Raw genomic sequence first — 15,109 nt, 5'->3', positions numbered from 1 at the left:
AATAGTTTTTCATTTTAACTAGGCGATTTTTTTTTTTTTCCTTTTGCGTCTTATTTTCCACAGCTCACTGGCAGAGGAAGAAAGTACTACGGCTCAACTTCCTTTCCACAGAACTTCGTGATTCGCACCATATCCTAGTGTTATTGTCTTGTGGCTTAATACCGCAGACAGAGGAATGAAAATTTTACGCCTGGTTGAAGTGAATGGAGTATAGTTTCTGCAGCCAGGACAGGGATAGGAAAATACATATCTTCTCGTCTCTTGTTCTCAGTCCAATCTTACTTATGAGAGGACATTTGTCACGTCAGCAGGGTGATACTTACGCAAAAACTTACGATCAACTCCCTCAGGTAGCTTAAGATTTGTTTCTGCAGGAAGAACAAGGCAGGAATTGAATCTTACCTTGTCTCTTGGTTTCCTTAAAATAACAAATCTTTTAGTTCCTCACCTTAGCCTGGAGGAGATTATCGTCCTTTTGCAGCCTATAACCCGTAACTCAATGGCAGAATAAGACAATACTACGGCCCTGCATCCTTCCCATAGCACTTAATCGTGACCAGCACCATTCCTACCTCCTAATTAAGCCTAATCGAATTTCCACCCAAACATAATTTAAGTTGTGGGAGTGACCCAGTTACATCAGGTAAAAACAAACCGACTGGGCCCCAGCGGTGTGCCAGGTGTTAAGATATCGACCTTCAGTATCTCAAGTGGCAACAGTGTACGTGAGATATGGTGCACTGACACGACGTCTGAAGGCAGGCCTAGCCATTCCCAACTTATTGATGAACCTACCACACTCCCGCTGTTAGAATGTCAGTACATTGTAACTTTACCATTAATCTCTGGACAAAATACAAACAAATTTATATTTCATCCAGTCAGGAACACCATTCCCAAGTTACAACTGAACCTACCACTCTCCCGCTGTTAGGCTGTCGGTACAGCTTACAGGCAAAGGCGTAGCCAGGGGGTCCAATGGGTGGAAGAGGGAAGCGGACCAAGATAGGGCCAAGTCTCCATGGGGGGGAGGGGGAGGGGGAGAGCACTGCTACACAATATGCACATTAAATCAACCGAAATTTCAAATGGGGAAGGGTCAATGGAAGGACCAAAGGTTTGACTGGGGGGTGGGGAGGCACGCCCTCCCTCCACCCAGGCCCCTACCCCGTGGCTACGACACTGTTTACAATTAATCTCTGGGCAAAAATACTGACAAAATTTATATATCAACCAGTCACAAACACCAACTCAAAAAGAGGTTCGATCATAAATCTTACAGCGTACAACGTCAGGACCCCCAATAATACAACCTACCAAACAGTGAGTGTAAGTAGTACTTCCACAGGTGTCCGCAATTGTACGCGTGCTGTGCTGTCAAGACTGTACTGAAACAAATGTATTTAGGAAGTACCTATCTATCCAACTATCTACCTGTCTAACTGTTTGTTTTCTATCAATGTACCTACAGTATCTACTCATCTACCTACCTATCTACCATCCAGTCTTTTTGTGGCCCATCAGTAGAGTACGAGCCCCATGGCTAGGTTACTTAGTCCCGACACTGAGGCGTGGGTGAACAGTCTTTATTGTCCCTGGGTGGCAATAAGTGAGCAATAATCCCCAATCATCCCAGGATGTAAACTTTTAAAAGCCCCATTCGGTTGGAGTGTATTAATCCACAAGCTCACCAGGCATCATTCGGTTTTATGGCTACCACCCAAAGCAGTATACAATATCGTTTCCTGGGTTATAGGAAACCATTTGGCTTGTCACACAATGCAAAGTTAAGTGAAGATAACACTACATCAAGTGTGTGGGTGGTAGAAACGGCAAGAAGAAACTGATAAAAAAGGCACCTGAGTCAAGTGATTAGGTGGGTGCGATAAGTGCAATAGGGAACAGCCAGCCACATATTTCTCTCTTCGAGGTGTAGGTGGCCAGGGCGAGGCAACCGGTATTTGGTACAGTTAAGGGAAGCTCATCACCCTACTTCCTTTGATGGTATTACACGATCGAAAACCTCCAGTCACCTCTTGGGGATCGAACCTGTGCATGGCCATCACTCCGGGGTGGCCTAGCATGGGTGGGTGGGTGGGTGGGTGGGGGAGTTGGGAGGCCTTATTGCTTTGCTATCCTTAAAATAATTAATTTAATTATAACCTCCTTAACACACTGCCTCGGAGACAATTTTTTTTTTTTGATTACTTTCCTATGTACTCCTTTGTATTCTTTTTTACAATGACATTCTAACCACCAGACCACCAGGCATGTGATTTACGACTGCTTAGGAACAGCGAGACGGCAGTAATGAATCACGGTCGATAAGAGCAGAATAACCAGTCTACACCTTGGAGGAAGCATATTTTTATCATCTGAGGCCATATCAATTAAAAAAAAAAAAAACTGTATTCGACTGCTTGTTTATATCTTTATCATCATTTACACAGCTGCTAAACACTTCACAATCGAAGTGAATATCAAAGTGGTAAGGCACGAAAAACAGACTGCCAACATTCTCACGGGAATACTAGATAGTCTCCATACAGCTACAATACACTGAACTGCTTCCATGCAAACTCCCATAATGATAAATTAACATCTTAAAAACATAGGATCTCGAAATCTGTGTTCATATGGCTTGACGTTTGAGCCTATAAATCCATTTAAATGGCCTATATTACGAAGTATAAAAGTAAAACAGGGGGGTATTTGCCCATGGAAAAATTGTGCCGAGTTTGAAGCGAATAACTGAAGAATGACACCATGCTGTAAAAAGGTATGGATGCAGCACGAAAGAAGCAGAGGAAATATTGAAGGTGTCCACACATTCGTCGGGAGACCTACAAATGATCTGTGAAACCAGTTAATCATTACGGGGATTTGCTTCTCCTGTACAGTGGCTAAGATCCTTTATAAATACTAATCCTGCTCCTTACCTTATTATATGGCCCCAAGGTTAATTTGAAACACAACAAGGACCCGCATTCTCGTCGGCTTAGCAGGCTTCCTAACACCTCCTCCAAAGCGATCTATTCAGCATATTACATTCTAGTTTGTACTTTATTTGCATCTTTAAAATATGGTAGGTGGGTGCGCCTACCATCCAGTCAATCGATCCACTGACAAGCCAAATGGTTTCTTTTAACCCGGGAAACCATTTACTACGTTGTGTAATAACCATACAGCCTAACTGGATGACCAGTGGTGTGGAGGGTTAGGGCACTCCAACCAGATTAGAACAATAAAGGTTTACATCCATGGGGTGTTCCGGGGTTTTTACTTACATAATGCTACTCAGGGATTAAGACAGGTCACTATCGCCGCATATATCCGGACAGAGCAGCTTGTCCTGGGTCCCTACGATCCTGATGGAACAGAGGACTTGAAGATATACACTATAGATAATCTGGATATAAGCGAATATTGACGAGCCACGTGCACATACAACCTAATAAGAAAGAGGGGCTATAGCCTGCTCAACTGACGAGAATACGGCTCTTCTCGTATGTCGGTGCGGTGAGTGAGGTGGCAGAGGCGGGCAGCGGGAGGTAGGAGTGATCATGAACGTGGGAGCGGTGAGAAGAGAGGATGTGCCCAGGGGACGCATTCATAAACCATCCTGACCCTACGCTGCGTCAAATAATGTTCCTCTGTACCTTTACCTTCACTCATACAGCTAACACACGTTTAACAACCATACGAAAGTGAATATTTAAGTAAAAAATGTGTCCAAAGAATATGATTCACGATAATATTCACCTGCAATAGTGACCTGCGTACTGAACGAATTGGTTAGGATCTGTTTGTGAATACCAGTGCAACGTGTACTACTCGACATGCTTCTGCCGCGTACCTCTTTGTTTTGTTGTTGTGCCTCTCACTTGGTGCTGGGGAGGGACGCCTTCTCGCGGTGACATCGATGTAACTGGTTGGTTCTACATGCTGCCCGACTATACACACGCCTTTCACCTCCCTCCCCATTCCCTGGAAGGAGGATGGTGGACTGCAGAAGGAGGGTAACATTCGCCTGCAGTTCACCGGATTCAAGTTCAAATGAGCCTCGGGCTGTACTACTACTACTGCTATCCCTCACACATATCTTCTAGGTTGGTAATACTCTGCCTACTTTCACCTGGCCTAAAATTGCCATCTTCCAAGCTTGACTACTGAGATGGAAACCGATTTTAACGCTAGAATATGGTGCTGACTACGAAAAAATGTTATGGGAATGACAAAGAACATGGTGCTGTCTTACTCTGCCATGGAGGTACGGGAAGCTGCGAAATACCAAAAATCACCGCCAAATTAAAGTGAACGAACTGTAACTGGATGCAACATTTGAATTACACAGGAAATAAACTGAAAAAATAGCGGAAATCTCCACTTCATACAGCACTTGAACCAAACTTGAATACTTACAGCTTTCCTAGATTAATATTCACTACATATATTCAATGACTAAGTGTCGTATTATATATGGCTCTGAAGACTTCGTAACACCTGTACCTTGGCTATTTATTTTGTACGTCGCACTTCAGTATCCTCTCGTGTGTTACTGATGAAAACAGTTTAGATATGAAAATTGTGTAGGAAATGTCAAGATGTAATAGGCAAAACAAGGCGCTACGGAAGGGGTGTTACGAATTAAGCTTCCAAGGCTGTCTACAAAACGGCCCTGAATGCGAATAAAGGAGTACTATAAGACGTTCTAGTTTTGCCATGATTACTGTTAGTTTTGCCTTAAGGACGGTTAGTTTTGCTGTAATTACTGTTACATTGTATCAATTAGTTTGCTCTGCTTTGATTAATGTTAGTTTTGGCTTGATTATCGTTAGTTTTGCTCTCATTACGGCAATGGCTGCTGTGTCTCCTGAATTTTGCCATAATGTTTCGCTTCCCAAACACATCCTTGCTTTGTGGGCCTTGTCTCTAATTTATGTTTGTCTTTGTATAAGTTTCACATTTCTCTCAGCACTCTTGCGTTCCTATGCCTCCCTCTCAGCTGAATTAAATCGTCCGGCATCAGCTTGAATTGAATACTAGAGTTGTCCTTATCATTTGGGGGTTAATGGTGACGGTATTTAAGACTTTCAGGTTCCTATACTCCCATTCATCTTAGTAAAATCGACAATATCAAACAGTTCAAGTAAAGCAATATTTGAAGAGAAACACCACCGAAGAACGACCTTGGCTTCTGATCTGTTGTGACCTACATATATTCTTCTGCGCCATCCTTCCCATTTTGCTGTTAGTTTCATTGGGGTACTCGGTATATTGCTCTGTGTGTGTGTGTGTGTGTGTGTGTGTGTGTGTGTGTGTGTGTGTGTGTGTGTGTGTGTGTGTGTGTGTGTGTGTGTGTGTGTGTGTGTGTGTGTGTGTGTGTGTGTGTGTGTGAGATATGTGGGTCAGATCCCGCCAACAGATAAGAAGTTCAGCAACAGATAAGAGACGACAAACAGATATAGCAACTTCATTCGAGTGACGACCTTTTACAGTCCCTTATTGCTTCCACCACCCGAGTTCATTCAGCTTTGGAGGGACTCATAAAAACTGGAGGACTGTGAGATAACCTTCATTAACCCCCTTCGCTATGAGGGATCTGGCCAAAGTTGAATTAAGTCGTCACTCTACGTTTTATCGTCAGTCTACCCTCAGTTTAATCGTAAGTCTACCCTAAATTTAATCGCCAGTCTACCTTAAGTTTTTATCGTCAGTCTACCCAAAGTTGAATTAAATCACCCGAAAATGGCGAGAATTTAACATCAATTATGTCATCAGAGTGAGAGAGTGACATCCGCGGGCTCGGAACTGCACTACATTTTCGCTGGCTTCATTTGCATCGATGACAAGAGTATATTATCGATCACACACTCGTAATGGCAAAGCAGCGCGGTGAAATCGATTGTGTGTGTGTGTGTGTGTGTGTGTGTGTGTGTGTGTGTGTAAAATGGTCTGGAAGTAGGGGGAAAAAAAAGTAACTGATCAAAATCAAGGTTATAAATTATCTAACCCCTTCAGTTCGACAGTCTTATAAAATCGTTTGGAGGCAGCAAGAGTGAAACGGAAAATGCGTCATCGTAGTGAGGCATGTTAAACTGGTTGGATGTGGGTTGTGATAATAATCCCTCTGGAAATCTATCACCCTATCACCATTCCCTACACAAACACAGATCACCTGCCTCTATTTTAGCGTTGACAGTGCGACATTCATCATCATCATTTAATTCCCTACCTCTCCCACTAGTGCAAGGGATGGGTGGGATCCAGAAACATTAACAGAAAATCATCAGCATCATAATTATCTACCCAACCCTAATTCCCATACACTGGATGGGAAGTATCCAGAAAGAGCAATAGGAAAGTACAATGATACGACAATTACCAACAAAGTGCAGAGACGACACGATTATTAACTTATCATCCAAGCTTTCATAATTCTGGCTGTCCTGATGTTCCACCCATCCCCTCCCCTCCCCCCAAAAAATAACAGCAGAGTACAGGAAGAAAAGAATAAATAAACAAAATAACATAACAGCAGGATACAGAGCATTCCGCTGGCTGCCATGTTAAAACCCTGTGTCGTGTGCATCTCTGGACAACTATCTTCTCCACTAATCGCCTTTCGCATCCTCTACGTATTCTACTGCCTCGCTTATACAGATTTACTTACAGTATCCATTCATCTTTTTTTTTTTTTTTGGACTTCCACACTATTTCTCTCTCTCTCTCTCTCTCTCTCTCTCGCACACACACACACACACACACACACACACACACACACACACACACACACACACACACAGATTTCTTACTCTTTATTTTCATGAATTTCTGTATTCCCTACTCTATCTAGCCAGACTTAAACAAGGTTTTACATTTACCGAATGATGCACTGTACAGTATCTAGATAAGAAAACCTTATTATCTCTCCTTAATTATACCAATTACACTATCTCATCACGTACTGTGTTGCCGCAGACTCAAGAGGAAGACTGAGTGAAGGAGTAATTGAAGGTGACCCACTTTCCTAAAGCAGCCTGTCATTGGACCCAACAGCTGGCGAGGCGGTGTGTTGTGAGGGTACAAATGTAGGGTAATGTCACGCACCGACGCCCATACCGACGCCCTCTACCCTACCCTACCCTTGCACATGGACTCATATTGACTGCTCCTATCCTTCCACTATCCTATCCTAGCACCTACACTTGTACTAACACTTCTTACTTTACCCTACCGTACCCTATCCTCGCACCTACACTTACACTAACGCTGCCTACCCTATCCCATCCCCGTACCTACTTATACAGACGTTGCCTACCTTACCCTCCTACCGTACCCTACCCTGTCCTCGTACGTTCACTTATACTGACGCTGCCTATCCTATCCTATCCTAGCACCTACACTTATACTGACACTGTCTATCCTATCGTATCCTACCCTATCATACTCTATCCTCGCATCTCCACTTATACTGACGCTGTCTACCCTATCCTGCCCTACCCTACCCTCGCAGGGCATTTATAATGACCCTGTTTACCCTATCTCGTTTTCGCATCTACACTTACAGTATACGGATACTCCCTATCGTACCTTACCCTACTCTTCACCAGTGTGTCACTGGGACTATTGCTATCTCAGCACTGCAGCGCTGACTGGCAAGGGAAATTACAGTTAGAAATGTAACTCTCCACAACACACTTTGTCATCCTCAGAGTCATTACCCTTAGACCAGTTCTAGTAAATGAACCCAATATCCTCCCCGCCACACACACACACACACACACACACACACATGACCACCAATTATAGGCTATCTTGTTTTTGTTTCTTCTTGGAGGGAGCAATTTCCAGGACCCTGGCATTTGGTTCCTTCTGCCGTGCATTAAAAAAAAAAAAAAAAAAAAAAAAAAACTCTTACATACACTCACCATCTTAACTAACATAGTCAATAATTCAGTCAAGAGAACGACAAACCTTGTGTGATGGTATACAAAAGCATAAAGCCTAGACTGTATAAATTTCTGGGCAAACCAGGTGGAAATTACGGTGCTCTACGGTTGTACTCACAGTAGAGACGGTTTTCACTACGTACAATCATCTGGTTGTAACATAAACTAAATAATTATTGTTACCGGAATAAAAGGGTGACACAGGGAGCCTTAGGATTGTGTGGCGTTTCCTCCCTCATAAACTACATGCGGGAAGTCGACAACTGACAGAGTGGGCGAGTGCTGAGATTAGGTAATTGTGTTGAAGGTCTTGCATGTGTCACCAACCACAGTTCCTGCTTCCCTGCCCCACTCCCTCTCTTCCTCCACTGTGGCGTATCTCTATTTTTTTTTTCTCACCCCCCTTCTCCCTTTCACACACACACACACACACACACACACACACACACACACACACATTTATACTGTATCTATCTACCTATCTATCTATCCATAATATATACCGTACAGTATATATAGATATCATCATCATTATCAACCATTACAAGTCTACTGCTGAACAAAGGCCTCCCCCAACCTTCCCCATGAATTCCTTGACTGAGCCAATCTCTGCCAAGTTTTCCCTGCAAATTTCTCTATCTCATCTCTCCACCTTCTGTCCGACCTTTTTCTGCTAAACATACAATCTCCTGGTGTCCAGTCAGTCAGCCTATTGCTCCATCGGTTACCCAGTATTCATGCTACATGGTCTGCCCACCTCCATTTCTGTTCTTTTGTAACTTCCATAATGTCTTTGACTTTAGTCTGCTCTCTCACCCAAGTTGATCTTTTCCTGTATCTTAAAGACATTCCCAACAATGACCTCTCCACTGCTCTCTGAGAACGGATTAGTTTGTTTTCCATCGATTTTGTTAGTTCCCAGGTCACACAACAGTACGTCATAGCCGGGATTATACATTCGTCATATACTTTTCGTTTCATACATACTGGCAAGCTACTTTTCATAATGTCTCTAGGTTTACGAAAAGCTTTCTATCCAATTGTAATGCGTCTTTTTATTTCGCTATCATTGTCTTTCGTTAATCTTAATATTTACCCCCAAGCAATTGCACTCCTCGACACTTCAAGAATTTCCTCGTTTATTCTGATAACGCTGTTTGGTGTATGTGGATTAGATATTAGTTTAATAGTTTTACTCCGGTTCAACTTTAACCCTGCTTTGAGGCTTTCTCTGTTCAGGTCATTTAACACTTCCTGCAATGTCTCTGCTGTTTCTGATATTAGGACAATTCCATCTGCAAATCTTAAATCTTAAACCTTTAACGTCACGATTAAAACGTTGCCACTTTGCTAACTACGCTACCCTCTTTTTTTTTTTTTTTTTTCCACGTCCTAGTAATTCGCACGGGCAAAACAGATGGATTATATCCGGGAATCATAAAGGAAGGAGGTGATAAGCTATCTGTACTACTGAAAATATTGTTTGAACCCTGTTTCAACCCTCTATCGGTATAGTGAAATATTAACCAGTAGATCAGAGGATAGCAAAAATTACTCCTGTCTTCAATCAAGAAGACCGTAGTGATTCGGCAAATTACAGACCTGTCAGCCTCACCAGCATCATATGCAAGCTAATGGAGTTGCTAATGAGAAAGAAGATAATGGGGCACATGAGGGCACATAAATTATTCACTACCAAGCAGTTTAGTTTCCTGCCATGGCGATCAACAACCCTGCAGCTACTACAAGTGCTGAACTAGTGGACCTGACACTAGAGGAAGGAGATGCAGTGGATATTAAATACTGAGACTTCATGAGAGCCTTTGACAAAGTGTCGAACAGAAGACTTTTGGAAAATGTAAAAGCTAGTGTATAAAGGACAAGTATCTGAAATGGACAGAAGACTTTTTAAGCTGCAGAAAACACTGCGTCATAGTGAACGGTCAGATGTTGGAATGGAAGGAGGTACAGTAATTAGTGGAGTCCCTCCGGGATCCGTGCTGGAACTTCTATTATTTGTTTGATTAAAAAATGACCTTCCGAATGTTACTGGAAATGGAAGTGAAGTGTGCCTGTATTAGAGCAATTCTAAAGTTTATACATTAGTCGTGAATCTAGGAGACCCTAAAAGGCTTCAAGAGGTCTTAGACTGAATGAAGAAATGGACCGAAAAGTGGTTTCTGTCATTTCATCCAAATAATTGCCAGTATACTCGTATGAGAGTGGGAAAAACAAATGTACATGGAAATAGATAGAGTATGTACGAGAAAATGGAGGCGGCTAAGAAGGACACAAGAGTAGTAATCGATAACAAGCTAAATTTCTCAATACATCTAGCGGAGAAGGTGATTAAGGCAAATACTGTAGTATGGCGGGCCTCATAAGATGCACTCTTCTACCTCCAGATGTGGTAATTATCTGATCATTGTAAATGTCACTAATTAGACCTCATCTTGAATATACAAACCAAGTATGGTGCCCATGACTCATTAAGGATACAGACGCACTAGAAAACGTACAGCTCCGAGCAAGTAAAGTAGTACCAGAATTAAAGAACCTTAGCTATAAGAAAGAGAAAGGATGATGAAATTACCCATGCTAGCCTACAGATGAGCATGAGGTGATAATCCTACAAGATTCTGTGTGGGGCGTGGCACCCTGAAGTGTGTCAAGATATTTTTATACAGCGAAAGGACCAGACGACAAGACGACACCAAAGATCATGACTCGCAAAGAAGAGACATTTGTTTTGTAACAGAGTAATAGATAACTGGAATGTCACTCCAGTATGTAACTGAATCTAGATCAGTCTTGACGTTTGAATTTTAAATAAAGCATAGAGAAATCGATTTTTTTTTTTTTACATGACTATACGGCGAAAATTCAGTACAATAAAGCCACCTCGGCCGCCACCACCAACACCTGTTCAGCAGAAAATTTAGAGCTGGATACATAGGCTTAATTCAGCCTCCACCCAGAACGTCATCTGTGAGTACTCTGAGTACAACAGTGAAGTTCTGGCAGGCACATCCATTTTCTCTATATTTTGACAATACAGAAAATGTTCTCTTCCTATGACTGGGGCAACTTACGTGACAAATGTGAGGCTACTTGTTTGTGTAGGATGCACTGGTCACTTGTTGATGTTGAGTAGATGACTAAAAAATAATGAAAGGTTATCCAAAGGAAGGCTTGTGAGGTGAGGTCAGGACTCTGGGGTCTTTAATAGTGAGTCAATATGTGCATGAACCATTTTACTGAGCAACGTGGGCATGCTGATGACAATATCCCTTCCTTTGTGTTCTTTTTCTTTTGTTTTCTGAACCCTCCCTCACCCCATCCGTCAGTGGGAAAAATGTCATTATTATAATGATGATAATAACGGTGCTGATGACTGTAAGGGCTGACATGAATGGCAAGAAGCCTTTTTTTTTTTTTTTTTTCTGTACTAATATTGCTCACAACTGTGACTTAATTAGGTGCCAACTTTTTAACACCTTCAATATAATTAATTTTTGTAACAAACCTTTTACAATCCAGCTACTGGTCATCTGGTTTTGGCTCACTGCAATATCGTCTTTCTACAGCTACTTAGACAGAAACTAAGCTTTAAGTGTGTTTAAGACTGCTAGTATGTTGGCTACATTTGTTTTCAACCATACAGCTACCAAACACTTCACAGTGAAATGATGAGTGAATACCAAAGTGACTAAGTACGAAAAACAATATGAACTGTGATGATAACTGTTATGAAGACTTGTTTATCCTGTACTTTACACATTCAACCCTGGATCTTGTATCTGGGGTTTCTGACAACTAATGGAAAGATATCTTGGAAGACTGGGATAGATCTTTCAAATGGACTCTCCTAATTTCCGGCTCGTAACTCAGATGTGTGAACAAATCAACCGCCTTCATGGGTCTACCTCTCCCTTATTCACATGGACGACCAGTGCCAATGTAATGTGGGAGAACCGGGTGGTTTTGTTGTTAGAACGCCCCAGTCGGAGTGACGACCCTGCCTCCACTCAACCTAGGAGGTGAGAGGAGTGGAGGCTTGTGTATCATGTAAGCCACTGAGATACGTTTCATGGGCTACTGGCCTACAGTAACCAGACTTCGGGCGAAATACATCTCGAATGGAGTAATGAGACTGGTTGTCTACTGTCGGTCTATTTTCATCTGACGGAACTGAGCCAAATCCATACCCTCAATACCAAGTCATGGCTGCAAGAAATTGGGCGAGCTTTAATTATGAAGTACAAATAATCCTCCTTGGTTACTTGTTAAACTGACCCTCCGCCTTCACTACACATGGTCATCTGCACCGGAGCGGAAAAGGGCGTGGGATCTTTGTCAGGTTAAAGTAAATGCGCTGTAGTACTCTTGTTGACTGCTGTGCATAGGTACGATACTCACGAAGTGAATGGAGGTTTTTCAATCATGTAATGCCACCAAGGGAAGTAGCTTAATGTACCCTTAAATGTACAGAACTAAGGTAGCCTTCCCTAGAATCCCACAACCCCCACGGAAATAATACGGGATTAGCTATCACTCTTAGAGAAGTGACACAACTGCATCTAGGATTCCGATATACCCGTGTTTATATGTGTACCGCTAGCCTTGACGTACGACGATAAAATATGAGATACGTCCGGGTGACAAAATGCAACCAGGATGGAGCCAGGAATTGGAAGGGGGGGGGGGAGTGCTTGAATGATCTGTGGGTGGCCCATTTGCATGATGGTGCTAGTTTTTCCACCTCCCTACTTTCCCTTTCCTTGTTCTCTGAATCCTATCTCTCCCCATCCTTCGGTGGGAAGGTTAGGAGGATGTCGATAATGGTAATTTACTGCACTGTTCTGCCGGAGACTGTCGTGCTTAGTTGTAGAATCTTTATCATGTGCAGTAACTGACGTGGCACGATCCATATTGCTCTCTTTCTCTCTCTCATCACCAAGCTAGTTCATTCTTTTAGCTGGCGTAACCTCGTTATTACAGTATTAGTTAAAAGCTCAGGCTCGTGGGACTCATTCTCAGTTGAAAAAGAAAAAAAGAAAGCTAGAGTTGTTCCGACTATAAAAGGATTATTAAGATGACCAGTTGAGAAATAACAATGCCAATAATTCAGTTTAGCATTAGTCTGTGATGCAACATGGTTTAAGTGTGGGCTGAACTGGTAGTGGTGACGGCACAGAGGTGTGATACAATGGCGGAGGCTGTGACCGTGGCTGCCGGGGGATGGCCACCCCAGAATCCCTGACGTGGGGCTGCACACACGGCGTGGAGACAAGGGCCAGGAGGAGAGGCGGGAATGGCACGGTGTGGGTGAGGGTAAGGGTGGGTGTTAGTGGGTGTAGAGTGGCGGGTGGTGGGTGAGGGGGGTGAGAGCAGAGACACCAGTGTGAGCAGCGGCGGGCGAGGCTGCGGCCCGCGTGCCAGGGATCAATACTCGGTGTCCTCGACCACTTGGCAGCGATACCGCCCAGCATTTTGTTGTTCGGTGCCTGACTGTCATCGCGGCGTCTTGGTGGGCGGCGTCCGGAGGCCACGCCCCCGGGGGCGGTGCTCCACCCTTGCCTCTGCCACTCACGCGCCGGTTTACAAAACTGAGGGTGGAGGTGAGTGGTGGAGGTGGCGGTGGGGAGGGCGCCGCCCCCCGTGGGAGGCATGATGGCTCTAATGATGTTTCATGATGGCACAGTGGCACGGTGTCTTGAGACACTGGTACCTGTCTGCCCGCCGCCTCCTCTCCCACCTCGCCGCCGCCACGCTTATTTCTTGTCTGACGCCGCCGCCGCCGCAGCCGCCGCCGCCCCTTGGCGCTGCTCCTGCTGCCCCTCCTCCTGCTGCTGCAACCAACATGAGGGTAAAGTCGGTGGCACGGCGCCTGCCCAGAGGTAAGTGTCCTGCTGACTCCCGCAGTGCGCCCGCCCCCGCCCGCAGCTGTGCTGGCCCTCCCCCCCTCTCCCCCTCCCACCCCCACCCCCAGTACTGTACCATGCCACTCACTTCCCCGGTAGGTACTGATGTATGGTACTGTCCTCCCTGAGCCAGTGCACCTGCCGCCCCTCATGCTGTAGCCAGGCGAGGCTCCCTGCCAGCGCCTCTGATACTGCCCCTTCATACACTGCCGCCGCTGAGGCTTCACTCCTCCGCTGGCCTGTATACTAACATTTACAAACACAACACCCACCAACATCACCACAGCAACAAACATAGGGTTCTATACTGAAATTAATATATTTCAACTGCAACTAGTGACAACAATAACCTAATTTTTAAGTTCACTACGTTTCCTTGGGAAGGTTTTGATAAATAAGAAAACTGTTTTATAGTTACAACCTAGGTATATTAATAAAACTTATGTAGTAGTGATTATATAAACTTTCTGAAATATTCTGCAAATGTATCTTAACCACGGTCGACCTTCGATTATAGTTATAAAACATTATATCCCGACACAAAATGACTAAATTCAGATACTTTATATTTACTAACTGAAAATCAAAATTCTGCAAACGCTCATTCCTAAGAGTACCAATATAAATCTTTATAAAGGCACTTTTCGTTTTCCCTTAAACATTAAAATCCACGACTGACCCGTGCTACCTTCAGTTTAGCCTTTGCCATGTCCGTGAAACTACTCTTGGGCGGTATTACGGTGCCACACATTAACACTTTAGTATGATGACCTGTTTTGTATTTTATTCTTGCTATCTCCATACGATTTGATTCAGTTCCAAAAAACTTTCCGAACGGGACGAGTTAAAATAATCTAGTATTCATCAACCCCTTCTCCACTACGGTGTTCTTCTAAGATAAGTAAAATAGTCTGTTAGAGGCAATAATAAATCACAAAACTCCGCCACCTGAGAAATGATTAACCAATAAGTGCCGTATGATAAGCTGGAGAATACTGGCAGGGTGTGTAATTAGCCTGTGATTCGTCCTGTAATGGAGTCATGGAAGATTATGAGTCCATCAATAAGGCTTTACGTGTACAAGGAAGGCAAGTTACATAGATACGTCACTCCCTTTTTTAGACGATGATATTTCAGGATATTAGTCTTTCTTTTATTACCGACGAGCTTCTACTCACAGAAAATCCGAAAAAAATTCAGATTTAAGATGTGACAAAAGTACTGGCAACTGCA

At 43.5% G+C, this 15,109-nt stretch overlaps 1 protein-coding gene across 1 annotated transcript in view; it reads left to right on the top strand.

Annotated features, from left to right (window-relative positions):
- The first annotated feature begins 13,644 nt into the window (after positions 1-13,644).
- Positions 13,645-15,109, top strand: part of LOC145392393 (transcription factor hamlet-like) — a 244,831-nt gene continuing 243,366 nt past the window's right edge. Inside the window, 3 exon segments of the mRNA XM_080266794.1 lie at positions 13,645-13,660; positions 13,663-13,708; positions 13,740-13,852. Coding sequence (XP_080122920.1) covers positions 13,645-13,660; positions 13,663-13,708; positions 13,740-13,852 — 175 coding nt within the window.

The sequence above is a fragment of the Coenobita brevimanus genome, chromosome 22, assembly GCF_032717465.1.
Source record: "Coenobita brevimanus isolate Jiangsu-jjx chromosome 22, ASM3271746v2, whole genome shotgun sequence".
Taxonomy (NCBI): Eukaryota; Metazoa; Arthropoda; class Malacostraca; order Decapoda; family Coenobitidae; genus Coenobita; species Coenobita brevimanus.
This window is presented reverse-complemented; position numbering and strand designations above follow the sequence as displayed.